The sequence below is a fragment of the Myxocyprinus asiaticus genome, chromosome 31, assembly GCF_019703515.2.
Source record: "Myxocyprinus asiaticus isolate MX2 ecotype Aquarium Trade chromosome 31, UBuf_Myxa_2, whole genome shotgun sequence".
Taxonomy (NCBI): Eukaryota; Metazoa; Chordata; class Actinopteri; order Cypriniformes; family Catostomidae; genus Myxocyprinus; species Myxocyprinus asiaticus.
Window position 1 is genome coordinate 24,621,718 of NC_059374.1, and position 20,518 is coordinate 24,642,235.

At 35.7% G+C, this 20,518-nt stretch overlaps 2 protein-coding genes across 6 annotated transcripts; one reads left to right on the plus strand and one right to left on the minus strand.

Annotated features, from left to right (window-relative positions):
• Window positions 1-1,894: 1,894 nt before the first annotated feature.
• On the minus strand, window positions 1,895-20,198 carry LOC127422507 (porphobilinogen deaminase-like). 5 transcript variants are annotated; one of them, XM_051666094.1, is made up of 15 exons: window positions 20,181-20,198; window positions 18,223-19,341; window positions 12,711-12,764; window positions 10,095-10,167; window positions 9,877-9,926; window positions 8,552-8,607; window positions 8,290-8,367; window positions 7,925-8,002; window positions 7,760-7,835; window positions 7,527-7,640; window positions 7,279-7,317; window positions 6,495-6,614; window positions 6,309-6,362; window positions 6,113-6,199; window positions 1,895-3,830 (listed from the first exon to the last, which is right to left on the minus strand). In XM_051666094.1, exons 5-15 carry the CDS (start codon window positions 9,919-9,921, stop codon window positions 3,651-3,653), a joined length of 927 nt encoding a protein of 308 aa, XP_051522054.1. In that variant the 5' UTR covers window positions 9,922-9,926; window positions 10,095-10,167; window positions 12,711-12,764; window positions 18,223-19,341; window positions 20,181-20,198; the 3' UTR covers window positions 1,895-3,650. The 5 variants fall into 5 exon arrangements, with proteins under 5 accessions (XP_051522054.1, XP_051522053.1, XP_051522052.1 ...); XM_051666093.1 differs by lacking the exon at window positions 20,181-20,198 and having other exon boundaries at window positions 18,223-18,297; window positions 19,292-19,491; XM_051666092.1 differs by lacking the exon at window positions 20,181-20,198 and having other exon boundaries at window positions 18,223-19,491.
• On the plus strand, window positions 13,899-17,959 carry LOC127422502 (zinc finger protein 883-like). Its single transcript, XM_051666079.1, has 5 exons — window positions 13,899-14,200; window positions 14,867-15,020; window positions 15,226-15,314; window positions 15,432-15,480; window positions 16,046-17,959. Exons 1-5 carry the CDS (start codon window positions 14,048-14,050, stop codon window positions 17,467-17,469), a joined length of 1,869 nt encoding a protein of 622 aa, XP_051522039.1. The 5' UTR covers window positions 13,899-14,047; the 3' UTR covers window positions 17,470-17,959.
• Window positions 20,199-20,518: the final 320 nt, after the last annotated feature.

The following is a 20,518-nucleotide window of genomic DNA, read 5'->3' on the forward strand; positions in this document are numbered from 1 at the left end:
AACAAGAAAAATTGACCATGGGTGATTCAAAACGGCAAACCTCCAGGGAATCACCAGTTGTAAAAACAAAGAAACCCTGAACAGAGCAGAAAAGAGTCTACAAGCAAAAAGGGAAATCGACAGAGTTCATAATAAAACCCAAATCAACATCGGCTTGGCTTTTCAGAGGTGGCGACAACTCCGAGATCTGAAAGGATTTAAAAGCGACCCAGAGATGGCTTTTTTCTTACTCATCAGGTAAGATATTTAATTGATATTGTTTATGTATAGTTGGTAATCACACACACACACACACACACACACACACACGTACGTACGTCTGTGTCCATTATCTATTTTTTTTCTCAAAAATTTTGACTGTCACAGAGTTGTGATGCCATTTCTATCACACAAAACAATTTCGCCCCTAATAAAGTTTTTTTCTTTCTTTCAAAAGTTAGTGTCCTTGATTACCAAGTCGACAAAAGTGTCAGTAAAGAACATCTTTGTTTTTTCAAACATTGTCTCATATTTCATCTTGTGAGTATTCCTTGTAAGTAGAATATGTTTATTGTGCATCATTTCCAATCAAGCTGTAATTTTGCCAAATTATGCAAAAAGTGTGGAAGATATTATTTAATTGTGTGTATTTAGAATCTTACTTTGCGGGCCCCCCTGGTGGCTCAGGGGTCCTAAGCAGCAGAAACGGCATTGGTGGTAGAAAGGACACTGCATGTTGTGGGAATTGTTGGAGAAAAACACAAAGAACTGTGTGTTGCACAAATATGTGCATGTTTTTGAAATATTTATTAAAGTAGTATCCGATTGTTGGCATTACACTGCTGAGGACAGTGTGGTATGTAATTTCCTCTGAAAATGAGGGGATGAGATGGCAACATGCCACAACTAGTTGACTGAAGAAGGCACAAGCTCATAAAATGAGTTCATCCTCAGAACACACCTGGACGAGTCTAAGCTTGACATCTGTGGCAGTTCTGCACTATTACACGTTTACACTGTGTGCATCCCTAATTATAAGGATAGGAAAGAGGCTTGTGAGGACCTCGGGACTGAATAAAGCAGGGATATGAAGTACAGAACTGTGAGGCAATTTAAAAATGGACACCGAATTATCCTACAAATAGACTGAATGTGAAAAACCAACTCTTACTCAACAACATCAATTATCTTAAAAGAGCATGCATCTATAATAAATCAAACTGGTTATGACTTTATGATAATTTTTGTGTTAAAAGCCCAGAGAAGAGACAGTTATGTTGACCTTAAACATAATATATTTTCTTTAATTTATCTCCCGATAACCCCTGCCAAATCTCAAATCAAATTTAAAACAATTTAGGAAAATGGTGACACCTTTTGGGACACCTACTGTCAACGAGTGTTCAAGACAATTAAAGTATTGTGAAGTCTCATTCTACTTTTCTGGCAGAAAATTAACCTTTAAAGTTGTACGCAGTCATTTTTTCCCCCATTAAAAACATTTTACTCCTAAAATTTGTAAACATATGTATAAAATCATGAGCACTCACATGAGATCAAGACTCCAGTCATACCAGTAACCTTATAAAAGCTGTTTTATTCTACTTTATTCTATGGAGAGGGTCCGCACATGGGGGCTGCCATGTTAGAATCACATGACCAGCCGAATACTACTCAATCTCAGTAACTGCCCTGTTATATGACACTTTCACTCATGGATTAAATTAATCATAGCTGTCTGTGATTAGTGAATATCTACATCGGTATCTGTAAATTAAAGCTATTGTGTTTGAATGATGCTGCATCCACACCCCTAGCTGTCAGTGTAACTCCAAGATCACACAAAGAAAAAAGATACACCTTTAAGGGAGTATCATACAACTACATTTCAAGAGACAAACCCCACATTATCAAATCTCTGTTGCCTGATTTATTTGGTCTTGGCAAATAAAACTTAAAAACTATGCTCTTAAAACCATCACGCTTAGAACATTTTATGTTCATATAAATATAGATGCTACTTCGCAAAATTAATGACAAATAATATTAATGCTTTAAGTTCAGTTTAACAGCGCAACACCCATGAATCTGAAATTGCAATAACTAAACTAACATTAAACTAAATGTACTTTTGGGAATATAACAATTCAAAGGTCTGAAAATTAGATATGTGCACTTTGGCATCAGTTAAAATGTGGCTCTAAACCATGAACAAACATCAGTGTTAGAATATTACAACAAATTAATACTGGCTAACATTCAACATACTTCATCTGCAGGCACAAGAGGAAGTTTGGCAAAGAAATGTACTCAACTAGAGAAAGCAATGACTTCTATGAATCTGAGTGACTGAAAAAACTATGCATTGCAAAAAGGCATGTATGAGTTGCTCATACAATTCACAGCTCCATCACACCTGCAAATACACAAAAATTTAGATTTTTCAGGCACTGAAAAAGTTAGATCTGACAACTGATTTAAAAGGCTCAATAAGGCATACAATGTGGGGGGCCTAGGTTGAAAGTAAAGACGCTGACTACCACCCCTGGAGTCGTGAGTTTGAATCCAGGGTGTGCTGAGTGACTCCAGCCAGGTCTCCTAAGCAACCAAATTGGCCCAGTTGCTAGGGAGGGTAGAGTCACATGGGGTAACCTCCTCGTGGTCGCTATAATGTGGTTCTCACTCTCAGTGGGGCACGTGGTGAGTTGTGCGTGAATGCTGCGGAGAATAGCATGGGCCTCCAAATGCGCTACGTCTCCACGGTAACAACTGAGACAACTGAGATTCGTCCTCCACCACCCGGATTGAGGCAAGTCACTACGCCATCACGAGGACTAAGAGCGCATTGGGAATTGGGCATACCAAATTGGGGAGAAAAATATAAATAAATAAAATAAAAATGAAGGCATAAAATGTGTCAAATAAATGCCTGAAACTGATTGGTTAAAAACAGTTCCATACTAATTTACACTCTAAATACCATCAAATCTTAAGAGTTATACACATTCATATACAGCATGTATAAAAACAAAAGCTACTACATCATACAAAAAAGCAAAAAAATAAATAACATTTTTGTAGTGGAATTCAGGTTATTATGCTATATAAATTCACTTATGCATATAACCAGTCAGCAAATGGGTTACATAAAAGTGAAATGAAGATGATACTTCAAGCAGCTTCAAAGATTTGTATTCCAGTGTAATTCAAGTTTCAAATGAGCATGTGCTCACATACAACACACATCATCTTGAAAGGCATAATTGTGAGTTCATGACCTAATCTGAGGGAAAATATAATTACCTATTTATATAGCTCTCTGTAATGCAGATATATTCCTTTTTGTATGGCAAGATCACAGACTAAAATGTATACAAGTGTTCTTAGGAAAATAGCTGTTATAAATAATAACTGAGTCATTATTTAGGCATTATTACTGAACTTACTACAATTTTGTAGTTTGCAATATTACCATATTACAATCTTAATACCAACACAAATTATAAAGGTAATCTATATTGGATGACAAATAAACAGTTGTTGACATTGACATTTTTTAAATAAATACTTGTTTATGATAGGTTCATATGGGATGTTAGGAGGAGAAAAGAGCATGATTGTCTGGAAGGGGGTTGTACATATTCATCTATGACTACAGGACAATTATATACCTATCGAGCATCATTAAGCTGTCTTGCTATGGTCAATATCTCTTTGGCCCCTTTGCTGAGCAGCAAATTTCCGAGGTCCACTCCTAACTTCAATGCAGCATCCTGGACTTCTCCTGACAACTTTAGAGCTGTGATGCCCACACGATGGGCCTTCTCATCAACCATCTCCTGCTCCTCAATCTGGTAATAATGAGTTCACACACATGCCAAAATCAGTTTCAAATTCAAAGTTTAAAATCTGATTTTGGAAATAATATGTACAGTGGCCACAAAATATATGTGGATACTGAAGACACTCTTTAAAATGTATGAATGTCTTTGCACTGCACAACAAATTAACAACATAGTGGCATTTATTTTAAAGAAGTATAGCACAAATCTTTCACAAAATGGAAGCTTGTCAGGTTTTACATTTTAAAACATATATATATATACATACAGTTTAAAATTAAGAAGATTAGGACACTTTATGGATCCCAAACTTTGTTGAACTTGTCCAGAGTTATTGTACTGTACTACACTTGTGGATACTAGGACACTTCTATGAACTTGAGGCAAACTGACTTCATACATCCACAAAACATTACATTGAAACCAGTTTGTTACAAGTCATAGCATAAAAAGCTTAGAAAAGTGAAATTAGTTCAGAGAAATGCTCTAGCATCGTTTGTTTATAGATGCCACTTGATTTGATACTTTGTATCTGATGCAGTTACAACTAGACATTAAGTATGACTTAAAGTTCAAAAATAAAAAATGAAAATTCTCTCATAATTTTCTCACCCTCATGCCATCCCAGATGTATGTCTTTCTTTCTTCTACTGAACAAAAATTAAGATTTGTAGAAGAATATCTCAGCTCTGTAGGTCCATACCATGCAAGTGAATGGTGGCCAGAACTTTGAAGGTCCAACAAAAAAAAAGATAAAAGCAGTAGAGGTGTGAATCTTCACTTGCCTCATGATTCGATTATGATTCAGAAGGTAACGATTCGATTATAAAATGATTCTCGATGCATCATGATGCATCTTGTCCTCCAATTCTTTTATTAATAAAGAGCAGTTACTGTTACATGTGAATCTGTTGCGATGGATGTCCAGGAATCGCAGGCGATGGCCACTTGGCTGGCATTACGCATCGACTCCATCACTCTGGATTTTGATAGCAGTGTTTGTGAAAAAATTCTGAGAAGGGATTCTGTATCTTGGCTCCAGGGTATGGAGGAGGAAGCGAAAGCCAGTGTTTTCCATGACCGAGTAAGGGTGGAGATCCTTTGCAATAAATGTGGCAATGGACTGTGTGATCTTCTTTGCCCTTTCGGAGTTCTGAGGTAAATTTGATACCATCGCTTGTTGTATTGTTGGCTGATTAGCTGCGTTTTGCGGGGTTGCTGCTAACTTTAGCTCTGGGTGAAAAAGGGAGATGTCATTCCTCATATTTGTTGTGTTGCCGAAGTATTTAATCTGGGCTCGACATGTCTTGCACACAGCTTATTTTTTATCAAGCTCGTTTTTCTCCTTATCTTCGTAAAAACCGAAATATGCCCAAATACCTGCTTTCAAGAAGTTAGGTGCATTTTTAAGCACCGGCTGCTGCTCTCCCTCCGCCATGTCTCCTATCTACGAACATCAGATGCAAGCGCTTTGTTTCCAGAGGACGTAGGCAACTTTTGAATTAATATTTAATAAGACTACTTACTTTATTTAAAAATATTTATATTATATATATATATATTAAATTTATTACTTTTGTTTTTATGCATCGATGCAGAATCGTTCACGTCAGCATCGCGATGCATCGTAAAAAAGTTTATATTCCACAGCTCTAAAAAGCAGCATAAAAGTAATCCATACATCTCCAGTGGTTAAATCCATGTCTTTAGAAGCAATATGAAAGGTGTGGGTGAAAAATATTAAATACATTTTTTTTTTTTTACTATAAATCTCCACTTTCACATCTGAAGGTCACATGTGGTGCCTGTTTAGTTTCATTTTCACATCTGAAATTGAAAGTGGAGATTTATAGTAAAAAAAGGACATAAATATTGATCTGTTTCTCACCTCCACCGATTATATCACTTCTGAAGACATGGATTTAACCACTTGAGTCGTATGGATTATTTTTATGCTGCTTTTTGTCCCTTCAGATTTCTGGTTACCGAGCTGAGATATTCTTCATTTGTGTACAGCAGAAGAGAGAAAGTTATTTACATCTGAAATGGCATGACAGTGAGTAAATGATATAAGAATTTTTATTTCTGGCTGAACTATCCTTTAAAATGTCCAAAAGTGGCCGAATACATTTTGGGGTCACTGTAAAATCTACTGAATAGACAAATAAAATAATTATGTTGACAAAAGTACATGAGCATATCCTTTAACACTTTTTGACATAGCTGACATGCTGATGGCATATTTTGACACTTTTAAAAGTGTTATCTGATCATATTTTGGGAGTTACAACCTGATTGTCTGAGCTGATGCTTGTCTGCATGGTCTCCTTCAGACTATCTGAGCCATCAAGACTATACACCGCTCCAGTCAGGTAGAGCTGCAAAAAGAACAGTTTCACACATTAAATACAAAAATAATCTTCACATACTCTACTACACACATCTGTCATTCAGCTGAGGGTTATAATCATTTTCTCTCTTCTCTACCTGTGAATTCTTAACTGCACTGTTAACAGCAACTGGAACACTGCAGCCCCCTTCCTATGAAGAAAACAAATGGAAGATAAGATACTACATTCCCACTCTGTCTGCATTTATATACTGAACCATTATGGAGCTAAGCATATAAAGTAGGAAATTGGAGTGAGGGGTTTAATAGAACAGGATTACTACCAGATGTTTGAGAAATGCTCTTTCTGCAATGCAGCTCAGCACAGTGTCCGAGTCATTCAATATCGAAACCATCTCCAGGATGTCTTGGTCCCGAGCTCTCACTTCAACAGCCAGTGCTCCCTTTAAAAACACAGTAAGAGTAGTCTGTATGCTTTGTTTATTCTTATAAAAAAAATTTTTTTTTTTTTTTATTGTGTTACTGCTGCTACCTACAGCAACTAAACTCTTATAATCATTAACAGATACTACAGAATGCAAACTGAGCAGCCGGATTTGAGCTTGTCACCAAGGTTGCATTATCTAGCTGGCTAACACAGAGGTCTAACACATGAGGTTTTGTTGAAATTGTGAAAATGACTTGTGATAGTCTTGGAAGCATCACACAAATCAGTAATTTTTTGCAGGTATGCCATTGTTTTCCAGCTAAATTGTATGAATCCATAGTTTTAATGGAGTTACATTATAGTTGTATAATTTCCAGTTATTTTTGAAAATAATCATTATAAATTACTTAACGTGAAACTAAAATATAAAAATATATTTCTGACACTTAAAAATATGCTATTAAATTTTATAATACTGCGAAAAAAAACATTTATAATTTTTTGTGGTGTGGCCAGTTAAAATGTTGGCAAGGCAAGTAATAAATAGATATTTTTTTTAAAAAGAGTAAAAATAATAAAAATTAACTACTGGCATGAGCAAGCCAGCTACATTTATGCCTCGTATATGAAATTTGTAAATGTAGCAAACCTCTGCTAGTGGGACACCAAATGCTACCCACCTGTCCGACTGCATACATACAGTCCTCAGGCCTGAGGATCTAAAACAAGGAGATAAACAAGAGGTCATATGCAAGAAAGTACCTTGTAGATTGAACAGAGCTGGTTAAAGTGTCCTGAATATATTAGTGTATGTCACTGATTGCTATTATAAGTCTCAATAATCAACTAAATTATGCAATAATATTTAGTGTTTTCCTCATTAGGGAAAACAGTGTTTATTAAGTTTATTAAAGCAACATGGAGGCACCTGGCTAATGCGGTTCTCCCAGCCCATTCTCTCAAGACCCGCTGCTGCCAAAACGATGGCGGAAAAGTCATCCTTTTCGTCCAGCTTCTTCAGACGAGTGTTGAGATTACCCCTCTGAGACATCATTGTTAAGGCAAACTCAAAAAAAAAAAAAAAATCAACATCTTTCACACACTCTGAAATGCACAGTTGGGGCAAGTACTCAGATTTTTTAATTTAAGTACTTAAGATACAATGTCCTTAAACTCCAAGTGGGGAAATCTTTTTTTCAGCTGTGCAGCCCGGCGAAGAGAACTGGTACCTATAACACTGTAAATAAAACATGCAAAAGCTATTTTAAAAATAAATAAAATATGATGTGACATTGAACATTTCTGTGTATTGACCACTGCTTTTACCTCTTGTTGGGGAGGGAATCTAGACATTTGCCTTTATTTTTGGGGTGCAAGACAACAGCATCATGGGGGTTTTCTCGTCTTTCGAGAGAATAAAGATAAACACACAGTCATAATCACAGTGATGGCCTCATATCCAAAATGACTTCCAAATAAATGAGCAATCTAGTGTACGTACATCAATTCATAAACATTAATGATGGTTAATTAAATCACTAGAAAGTATAAGGTTTTAGTTTACTTGTATCCCATATGTAATTTACATCCATGCAAAGTACTTTTAAGATAAAAGGCTCTTTAGATGTCGAGGAAGCATGTCTGCATCACTACATTTCAGAACACAGTGAACCTATTGCCCTTTAACTTACTTCAGCACAGCTCCTATAGTGAAACCCATAGGAAGAGCAGTAGGCAAGTCTTTCAAAGAGTGCACGACCAGGTCTACCCTATGTAGACAAAAATTTTTACAACAGCATTATTCATCCTGAAACATCCAAGCACCAGCACTGAAGCATAAACATCTGAACTTCAAATGAACCAAAAGACCAAAGCAAAAATCTGTGTAGTGTTGATACACTGAATAGAATAAATCAATTTATGTAAAGTAGAGGCAACGAAGGACTGACTTACTCATTTCTTTCCAAAGCACTCTCCAATTCCTTTGTGAAGAGGCTTTTTTCACCAATCTTTAACACACAAGTTTAACGACACTTGATAAATGTTGTTAAAAGCGTTTTCCCAAACACTTGTGCAGCAAGCACTTTACATACAGTACACTGACATTTACAATACAAATTAGTGCTGTCAGTTGATTAAAATCTTTAATCTGATTAATTGTATAATTTTTTAATTATACAATATTTTATTTAATTATTTAATTGTGATTAATCGCAGATTTAAAAAGTGCTGAAATTTGACACAAATGCATTTATTTCCATATTAGGAAAGAAAACAAAACAAAAGGTAACAATATAATGCTTTATTTATATTTTCCAAACAAAGCCTTCCCCAGTATAAAGATAGAAATGCACTAAAATAGAACCAATTCAAGTAACATTAAACGTTTCCCAAAGTCTAAGTGGGAGTTTGACTAATTGAAAGAACTAGTCCTCACATAGGTTGCATATTCATTGCAATGGGCATTAAATCTCTTAAACTCTCATCCTCCACAATATTAATCTGCCAGTAGACTGTGGCTATCTACTTTGCTGCAGCAATCGTGAAGCCGCGTTCATGATTCAAGTCTGAGCGTCAATGCTTTACAAAATGTTCACACATTACAAAGGTTTCGCTCTTTAAACCAGTGTTTATGCTGGTTTATGCTGTATTAACGGTAAATGCTTTATAAATTGATTGCATACATTAATGTGTTAATTCTTACAGCTCTAATACTAATGAATTATAACAATAAAATTACTTTGTTTTTGTCCCCTTTCCTCCCCAATTTGGCATGCCCAATTCCCAATGCGCTCTAAGTCCTCGTGGTTGCGCGGTTACTCACCTCTATTCAGGGTGGCGGAGGACAAGTCTCAGTTGCCTCCGGGTCTGAGATAGTCAATCCGTGCATCTTATCACGTGGCTTGCTGTGCATGACACTGCGGAGACTCCCAGCATGTGGAGGCTCATGCTACTCTCCGCGATCCACACACAACTTACCACGCGCCCCATTGAGAGCGAGAACCACTAATCGCGACCACGAGGAGGATACCCCATGTGACTCTACCCTTCCTAGCAACTGGGCCAATTTGGTTACTTAGAAGACATGTCTGGAGTCACTCAGCACACCCTGGATTCGAACTCGTGACTCCAGGGGTGGTAGTCAACGTCAATACTCTCTGAGCTACCCAGGCCCCTATAACATTAATTTGTTAAAACAACTACTAGGAATTAGTGATGAGAACTACCTGTAAATATAGCCATATATTTCTTTATTTGGGATTTGTATTAGGACTTACTTTGGATAAAGCGGTGTCAAGTATTTTATCTCCTGTTGTTGACATAGCAACTGAAACAAAATTAAAAGATTGTTTGGAGTGGAAAACAGTATAAGCGGAATATACAGTGAAAATGTTATTATATTACACTTGGTAAATCTGCAATGTTTGCAAATTAAGTGTCAAGCAGAACTAAGTGCTGAATTAGATGTTTTGCACATTGGAAAATTATGTCTTACCTATTTCAAAATGCACATTGGGGTGTAACTCCTTGAGTTTCTCAACAACACTGTCTGTCTGAATGCGAGCCAGCTAGAATAGAAGGAAATAACAAAAATGTTCAACAATATCCCATTTCCTGCAAAATGTGAGGTTCCTATCAGGTTCATCTTCTGGTTGAAGGCTGTTACTAGTTTCTTCACTAAAACTGTAAATACTCTTGTACCTACCGTGACAAAGACTGAGACCTTATCAAACTTATCATGGCTGACACACCCAACCAAACTTCCAAAAACCTTGACAAGACCAATATTTGTCCATAGGACACCCAGTGTTCTACTAGGATGATTTTCCAGAAAACTGTCAATAAATGTCTGAATCATTGTTCACCCCAAAATCAAAAATAATAATAAATATAGCTGCAAGCACCAATGCTGATTCCACCTCAAAATGGCAAATCATTTAAAAATTGATCAGTAGAGTGTTGGGGTTAAACCCTCCCGAAGGAGGAATTCTAAAAAACATGTCTTTCAGTCTGAATCCTAAACAAAATGTATGGCTATGGCTGGATTTTAACCTCTGACCCTTCACTTACCAGCACAACATCTTAGCCAAGTTAGCTATTCACATTGCTGAGCATTTCTGCTTTCAGTTTCTGTATAAAAAGAAACCAGTGGCTAGCATTGTCAGATTTGGCACAAGTTCAAACAGCTGTAATTCAGTCATCTTTTGACATATCAAGGTGAAATTTTGTACAGTACTTCAGAGTGATGTTATCTTGAAGCATGTTAGGGTTGAAAAACCATCAGTCAAAATGACGTTTGATTTACTGACACATATCTATTGAGGCAATGTGGACATTTACATAAATACGCCCCTTTCAGCCATTTTGTATTATATTCATTTTTGCAAAGTAACAAATTGAAAGACATCAATTCTACACATGGGTACCAAATTTCAAGTCAATTGGATCTACGTTTCAAGAGAAGAAGATTTTTGTAGGTTTTCCCAAATTTTCACTGTACAGGAAAAGTTGCAGAAGAACTGGACAAATGGGGTGGAAATGCCATCACTGCATGGCCTGTAGCGCTCCCTAAGGGCGAATGTGGGCCATTCTTGGTGTAGGGGTTCCCAGTGGCCTGTAGTATCAATGTGCCAAATTAGAAACTTTTTTACTGGTGACTTTTTGAGAGATTGGTGCGCAAGGAGAATAATAATAATAATAATAATAATAATAATAAAACCACCAATAACAATATGTTTCTCTAATAATAATAAAAAGAAAGAACAAATATATATATATATATATATATATATATATATATTGCCTGAACGAATATGACCTAGACATTTCGTCGTGAGTTTCACTCATTAAAAAAAAAAGTAAGAAATTATTAATATGGAAAACATGACAAAAGTACAGTTGTGCTCAAAAGTTTGCATACCCTGGCAGAAATTTTGAAATTTTGGCATTGATTTTGAAAATATGACTAATCATACAAAAAAAACATTTTTTTTTCATCTTTTATTTAAGGATAGTGATCATATAAAGCCATTTATTATCACATAGTTGTTTGGCTGCTTTTTAAATCATAATGATAACAGAAATCAAATGGCCCTGATCAAAAGTTTACATACCCTTGAATGTTTGGCCTTGATACAGACACACAAGGTGACACACACAGGTTTAAATGGCAATTAAAGGTTAATTTCCCACACCTGTGGCTTTTAAAATTGCAATTAGTGTCTGTGTATAAATAGTCAATAAGTTTGTTAGCTCTCACATGGATGCACTGAGCAGGCTAGATACTGAACCATGGGGAGCAGAAAAGAACTGTCAAAAGACCTGCGTAACAAGGTAATGGAACTTTATAAAGATAGAAAAAGATATAAAAAGATGTCCAAAGCCTTGAAAATGCCAGTCAGTACTGTTCAATCACTTATTAAGAAGTGGAAAATTTGGGGATCTCTTGATACAAAGCCAAGGTCAGGTAGACCAAGAAAGATTTCAGCCACAACTGCCAGAAGAATTGTTCGGGATACAAAGAAAAACCCACAGGTAACCTCAGGAGAAATACAGGCTGTTCTGGAAAAAGACGGTGTGGTTGTTTCAAGGAACACATTACTTGTTGACCCCTCTCCAAACATGGCACTTATGGTTGTGACCATAAAGCTCTATTTTGGTCTCATCACTCCAAATTACAGTGTGCCAGAAGCTGTGAGGCGTGTCAAGGTGTTGTCGGGCATATTGTAACCGGGCTTTTTTGTGGCATTGGCGCAGTAAAGGCTTCTTTCTGGCAAATCAACCATGCAGCTCATTTTTGTTCAAGTATCGTCGTATTGTGCTCCTTGAAACATCCACACCGTCTTTTTCCAGAGCATTTCTAGAATTTATAAATAGGTTATTTTCTGCTAAAATAACAAATTTATCAGATGAAAACATATGCCATTTAATTAGACATTCAAGAAATATCTTAAACAGTTTTTTGTGTGTGGTTGTCAATTATTGTTTATTACGGTAAAAAAAAAAAAAAAAAGAATCTTAGATTGTTATTCATTAGTAGTTTACTTTAAAGGGTATTAAATTATTTTTTTGATAGACTGAACACAAAAAAAATGCACATTAGATAATTTACCTGGCTTTTCCTGGTTCCAACACGGATGACTCTTCTGACGTTGCCATCACCATCCTGTAAAACAAGATCATATTTTAAGAAAAAAGGTCTGTACCTCAATGTTGAACATTTCTCTGGGAATCCCAACACAAACAGCACACAGTAACTTATTAATTTGCAATTTGTTCTGACCCTAATGTATATATAAGGTCCATCTGCCATAGCTGTATTGAAATGAGAGAGTCTTTAGCTATTTGAAGAGACAGAAAGCAATGTATACTGATCAGGAAGTAAGGCACTACGCCCCTGTATCCTGACTTCAGTAGATAAGACCATTATGCCTGTTCATTGTGTCCTTTACAGAGAAGGGAGAAGTGAAAGCACCATTCAATTAGAGAGATTTGACTGAATATGAGACAACAACTATGTGGGTACTTACTCAGAGTAAAATTATATATCTACTCAATCTACTACTATTGTAGAAAGTTAAGTAGAAAGTTATGTAATCACCACATTAACCAGCAGTTGTAAACCAAAAACACCAATAGCAAATGTAATTATCTCAAACTAACTGAACTGCACAATTATAAATGTCGGTGGAATGTAATTTCTTAATCTAAATATTACACCAGCATAAAATATCCAAGTGTCCGTTTATTATTAATCACTGTTACTAATCAAGTACCACAAATATAAGATATTCGTTTTGTGAAACAAACTATGCTCCATACATATTGAACATAATGTACACAATGAACTTAAATTTAAGGTTAAGTTCTCCTAAAAGCATTTTCCCCCAATTTGAATGACGAATGAATGAAAGCATACCTGAAGATCTGTCTCTCCCGACATTAAAGAGTTTAAAGTTATTTAGTAATGGTCTCTTTAAAATATTAGTTAAATCTCATACATGATTCTTAGGGAGATAATATAAAAGTGGGACAAACGTCATTCCCCACAGATAACTAACTTGCGGATGGCCTCCGGAAACGTGCAATAGTTAATTTACAAAATAAAAGTCAGTCTGAGTTTAAACTGTAGCGCCCTGTTCAGATGTAGGCAAACAAGCATTAAACTACTGTACAAAAACAAAGTTGAATTTTTTTAAATATATAAATATACGTCTTATGTATGGTTCGTCATCGTAAATATAAACATTCTCCGACGACTTTTATTATGAAAACAAATGTTGTCCTTCAACTGGAAGTAGTTGCATGTTTCTCAAGGTTGTGAGATGAAAACAACGTGAACGGAAAAACCCGCGGTTCTTATTAAATATATCACGAAATCGTGTGTATTGCAGATTTCCTGCATTCTCAGATTAACAATACAAATCCTGCAAATATTTATCGAGCACAATGGTGGAGTATGAAGTATTTCACCAACAAACAGTGTCTATAATGACTCTGCTGACAGAAACAGCTCGAGAAGAAATTCAGAAAGTTTTTGACTGTGAATGTCCCGCCACATCCCAAACGACGTTTGAAATGAACGAGAGACGGCTCAAACGGGTAATTTTTATATTTACTCTGCTGCTGAATGTCGCTTTGTATGTTTATCACTATTTAAGGGTCAAGTTCAATAAAAAAAATTAAATGTTGTCATTATTTTCTCACCCGCATGTTGTTTCAAACCTGTATTAATTTCGCCCCCGTGGAACACAAAAGGAGATGTTAGGCAGAATGTTAGCGTCAGTCACCATTCATTTTCATTGCATCTTTTTTAACCCCTCTCCATACAATAAAAGTGAATGGTGACTGAGACTGTCATTCCGCCTGACATCTCCTTTTGTGTTTTCAACAGAGAAAGTCAAACTGTGTTTTATATATAATATATATATATATATATATATATATATATATATATATATATATATATAATTGGGGAAAACAGTCCCTTTAATTGTTTGTAAAATAAAAACAATAATTAAAAAAAACTGGAAAAAAAAGTTTTTTGTCGGTTATCCAGATGATCTGTCACATATCCTGTTCATTGAGTTTTGATCTCTATAATCTATTAACTCTTGGTAGATTTTTGTATTATTATTATTATTATTATTATTATTAGAATTTACCTGTATTTTAAGAGTAATGTATATCATCAATTAACTTTATATCATCCAGCTAGTTACAGATTTGTATACAGATGTATTAATCACTAACTAATGTCTGTTGCAGGCGAAGCTCACAGCGGTGATGGAAACCTTTACCAAGGTGGCTGTTCAGAAAATATGCAGACTTTACAGATATTGCTGTGCAACGAAACAAACACATTTGAAGGCCTTAAATTCTGCAGAAAGCAAAAACATGCAAACTGTCGGCGATGTGCCTGGTAAGACATCCTGTCTCGTAAAATGTAATGTTAGTGTTCAGGATCCTCAATCCAATGAAAAGTTGAATTTCTATTGAATTATTTGAAGCTACAAACCACAAATGCAGTTTTGGAAATATAATTTGAGTACATATTTGTCTGTCTTTGCTTATCAAATACTTAACATCTTCATTGTGAATTTCTAGTGATTATTATTCCTCCTCAGATTTTGTAGAAGTAGATGTGACTCTATCAATGAGTCCAGAGAGACCGGATCTGTCACGTGAAGAAAATGTACAACAAGACCCTGTTAAGGTCTGTTCATTGGAATTATTAAACTGTGTATTTACTAAAAATGTTTGCGACAACTTTTGTATGGATTGTTTTGTTTAGTGTTAAAAGGAGGGTAACTTTGTTGAATTTTGTTCTCAGGAGTCGATTGATGGCAAAGAGAAACCAATGCCAACAGTTGTGACAGAGGGTGTGTGCCTCTCAGCTTTGCTGTTCATGTGTAATGACAAGCTAAAATAAAGTTTAGAAATTGATCTAAAACACAATTTGAATTTAATTTGAACCATACTTCAGTATGTTTCGCTACTGCTTGCTACCAAAATATTAGACTCAAGACTTACTAAATTGCCATACTTCTAGCATTCAGTAGCCACAAGAACCCCCCCACCCAAAAAGGTCTATTTTTAAGATTTACACATTTCAATTAAGAAAATGCCCATCTATCTGAATTAATTAATCTTTAAATGCTGTACATATTATAAATTCAAAATAAATGTGCAGTATTGAATTAAAATGAACGAGGAGTATGAAGTATTTCCTAACTTCTAAATGGTACAGTTTGGAAATGGCAAAGCAACTACATTTGCTTTGGCATTAATTTTATGCTTGCACTCAAAGCATTATTTAAGACTTTAACAAATTGACATTCAATTGAATTAATTAAAATATTAATAAAACGTATTTAATTTTGTTAAAAACTTTTTTCAGGATTTTTTTTTTTTCTTCTTTTTTTGTATATTGTTCATGTTTTGCAGCTGAAGAGCGTGACATTGCCTCTATGGAAGACCAGGAACCTGAAGTAAACAAACAGGCAGAGCAAACCACTGCACAGTCCAAGAAAAGACAGAATGATATATCATTTGACTGTAATGAGTGTGGAAAGAAATTCCTCTGGAAACATACACTAAAGCAGCACAGGTGTAGACAAGGCACCCTTCACGAATGTGATGAATGTGGGAAGAAGTTTGCATTTCTTAAAGGACTCAAGAAACACAAATCGAACCACACTGAGATAAAAGGAAGCTGCAAAACATGTGGAAAGACCTTTGTGGATCTTAAGACACATGAACTTGTTCACCTGGAAGTAAAGCCATATGTTTGTGGTGTATGTGGACGCGGCTTCACTGTAAAGTGGAGTTTACAAGCGCACCAGAGAATCCACACAGGTGAAAAACCATACAGCTGTAACACATGTGGGAAAAAGTTTTCAACTTCAGGTAACCTGGCTAGCCATAAAAGAGTTCATTCAAATGAGAAACCATGGAAATGCAGCATGTGTGACAAAACGTTCAAGACTAACAAAAAACTGAAATTACACAAGCTTGAGCATACAGGAGAGAAACCCCATGCGTGTCAAGTGTGTGGCCAAAGGTTTGTGCATCTCATAAGTCTCAGAAGCCACATTCACATTCACAGTGGTGTGAAACGTCATGCATGTGATGTTTGTGGAAAGCAATTTAGTCTGACAAAATATCTGAAGAGGCACATGACGGTACATGGAGCACTGAAATCATTCATGTGTGAAATATGTGGTAAAAGTTTCGCTTTTAATTATGCTTTAAAGAAGCACCAGCTCACACATAGGGATAAAGGGAACGCTTTTCGTTGTGAGATATGTGGGAAGAGCTACGTTACTGCCTCTACACTCAGCATGCATAAGAAGCTCCACACAGACAAGGATCCAAACATGTGTAAAGTGTGTGGTAGAAGCTATAGCAGTACATATTCACTGAAGGAACATGAGAAACTTCATTCAGGTGTGGCGCCGTACAAGTGTGAAGTGTGTGGTAAGGCTTTTGCGCAGGGAGCTGGTTTGACAATGCATGAAGTTGTTCACACCAAAGCAACACCATACAAGTGTTCTGTCTGTGGAAAAATGTTCGGCCTGCAAAATGGTCTTAAACTGCATATGCTCATTCACTCTGGTAAAAAACCACACAAGTGCGAAACTTGTGGAATGTCCTTTCGTTTATCGGGAAGCTTAAGGCGACACAGGCGTGTTCACACTGGAGAGAAGCCCTACAGCTGTGAGGTCTGCGGGAAAAGGTTCGGACAACCCAACAATGTGAAAGCTCATATGCAAATCCATACTGGAGTGAAACCCTACACATGTCAGAAATGTGGGAAGAGTTATGCATATGTTAGAAATTATAATGACCACAAATGCGTACCTGTATGAAGAAAGAAAACCATGGTAGGGACTTGTAACTGAATTTCAGCACCATTTTTATATAGTTTCATTTGTAATATATTTCAAACAAATGTTCAGTAAAACTGTACCTGCTTGTTAGAGAAAGAAAATGTTAATGTTACAGTTGTTAAAGCTGTTAAGAATGAAAAACTACTGTCTGTAAATGGCATTTTAGTAGAACTTTTTTTTTTTTTTACGAATAGAAACGGGAACCTTCACTGACTGTCAAGGTTTATAAGATGTAAAGAACTTAAGTAGGAGTAAGAGTAGTCTGTCCATTTGCTTTACTATTTAATTTTTTTAATTTTTTTATTGATGCTACCTACAGCAACTGCACTCAGTCATTTACACAAATCAGTAATATTTTGCAGCGTGTGCCATCATTTTCAAGAAAAAGTGTTTGAATTCATGGTTTTCTTGGAGTTTGGAGTTATAGTTGTATAATTTATTATTGAAAATTAAAAGGAATAATACATGATTTATAGTATTTTTTTTTTTCTATTAAGAAAACAAGTGAAAAACATTCTGACACATACTGTATAAATATGCTATTGAATGTATAATTTTTTGTGGTGGGGCCTGTGAAAATATTTGCAGGGCAAGTAAAACAAATTGGTAAAAAGAGAAAAATAAACTTCTGGCTTGAGAAGCCGAGCTCAATTAATGCATCGTGTGAAAATTCAGCAAACAATGCAATTCATGTCTTTAACGAGTTTGTCATGTTAAATTTAATGAGTGCACCTTTAAACTCCATGTGAGGAAATCTGTTTTTCAGCTGTGCAGCCCGCCAGGTGATGAGAACTGGTACCTATAACACTGTAAATAAAATATATATGTAAAATATGACATGAACATTTCTGTGTATTGACCACTGCTTTTACCCTTTTGTTTGGCAGGGAGTCTAGACATTTGACTTTATTTTTGTTGTGTTGAGGGCTGTTGTAGTTCCTTTGCTGCAACTTTAATGTAAGTACTTTTGTACCCATCCCGATAAATACTGAGACCATATCAAACTTATCACAGCTGTCATACCCAGTCAAACTAGCAAAAACCTAAACAAGGTTTATCTATAGTACTCAGTCTACTAGGGTGAATTTAATGAAAACCATATATAAATGCCCATGTCATATTTCAATCCCATTATCAAAAGACAATAAAATAAATTATATTTTGCCCAGACATTTCTTCATGAGATTCACCCACTAAGTGGGTGACTGCACACATTATATATAATATGGATAACAAGTGACAATGTACTGTAGGGGAATACAGTCATACTCAGTAATGAGACCAGTATTTACAATGAAGACCAGGAGTCAAAGTTGAAGTTTCAATCAATAGAGTTTACTGAGACAAAGTTCTCCACATTTCAAAAGGCAGAAACAGAAAATATAAACAAGACCGTCAGTCACACCTCAGAGGTCAAATACACAAATGACTTGTAACATTTATAATATATCCTGAATAAATGCACATGATTGAAAACACTTTGATTACGTTTGATTCTAACAATTGTTAGTGAATGTATTCAATAGGCAGAAGAGACTGGGGTGAACCCGCCCCTTCAGTACAAATGTGTTTATTTCAGAAATAATTTGGCCTACTTCATGAAAGGTCAGTAGTACTTAATTCAATTCAACTAATTAATTAAAAGAGACTCAGAAACAATGATGATTCCAGTCATAAAGAACAGGTCATTTGATAAGTATAATAGAGAAGAGAGAGATTGATGAAATGAGTAGTTTCTATAACAGGAATGTGATTTTCTCATAGACTATATACAATAATTTACATATGATAATTTGCCCACCTTTTCCTGGTTCCAGTTTGGATTACTCTGCTGACTTTGCCATCACCGTCCTGTAAAACAAGATAATATTTTACACAAAGAGTACACAATAAATTATTAATTTGCTATTTGTTCTGACCCTTAAGTATATATAAGGTCCATCTGCCATAGTTGTATTGAAATGAGAGAGTCTTTAGCTATTTGAAGAGACAGAAAGCAATGTATACTGATCAGGAAGTAAGGCACTACGCCCCTGTATCCTGACTTCAGTAGATAAGACCATTATGCCTGTTCATTGTGTCCTTTACAGAGAAGGGAGAAGTGAAAGCACCATTCAATTAGAGAGATTTGACTGAATATGAGACAACAACTATGTGGGTAGTGTTAATAGATTCTACTCTTTTTACTACTATATTAGAGATTTAAGAAGTAATCATTCCATTAACCAGAAATATAATTTCTTATTTGCATTGTACATACACGCACGCAATATCCAAAAGCTAATATACTGTATATTATTAATAGCTATTTTGAACATTTAACCTTGCACCCTTCCGGTGTCAGAAATCAGTTGATGAGATTTTACATATGAATTAATGTTACATCTGGGATTTAAAGATGGTCTCTTTGAAATATTAGTAAAATCTCATTCATGATTATTAAAGCCATTCTATCAAGTTGAGCCTACAAGGTTTGCAACACAATTCATAACCCATATAGATATTGTATGGGCGGTACACTGGCGAGGAGACAAGACACTAAACAATCCTTTTTGAATGAACTTTGAATGAATTTTACAATGATAAAATTGCTGTTTTATATGAAAAGACACGGACAATTTTGCGACGGGTAGTTGTCAGTTTACGGATCTGCCCATTCATATGTATGGTATCCGCAAACGGTGACTTACTGTCGTAACACACTAGTTGATCGCCGTCTCCTCTGGTAAAGGCGCGGAGGTTGTTATCTCCAATGCAGTCAACACACTTCAGTCTGGCGGCCGGAAAGTGCGATAGTTAGATTTTCAAAATAAAGGTCACTCTAACTGCATTGGGACAATCGACCTATATCAATGTGGGGTGCCGAATATAAAGTACATCGTCAGATCTAGTCAGACACACATTAAAATAGTGTGCAATAGTTATATATATATATATATGATACGAACATATATATAACTATCAAGTATATCACCGTCAAGTATGGTTCGTCGTCGTAAATAAAATATTATCCGCCGACCGGTAACTT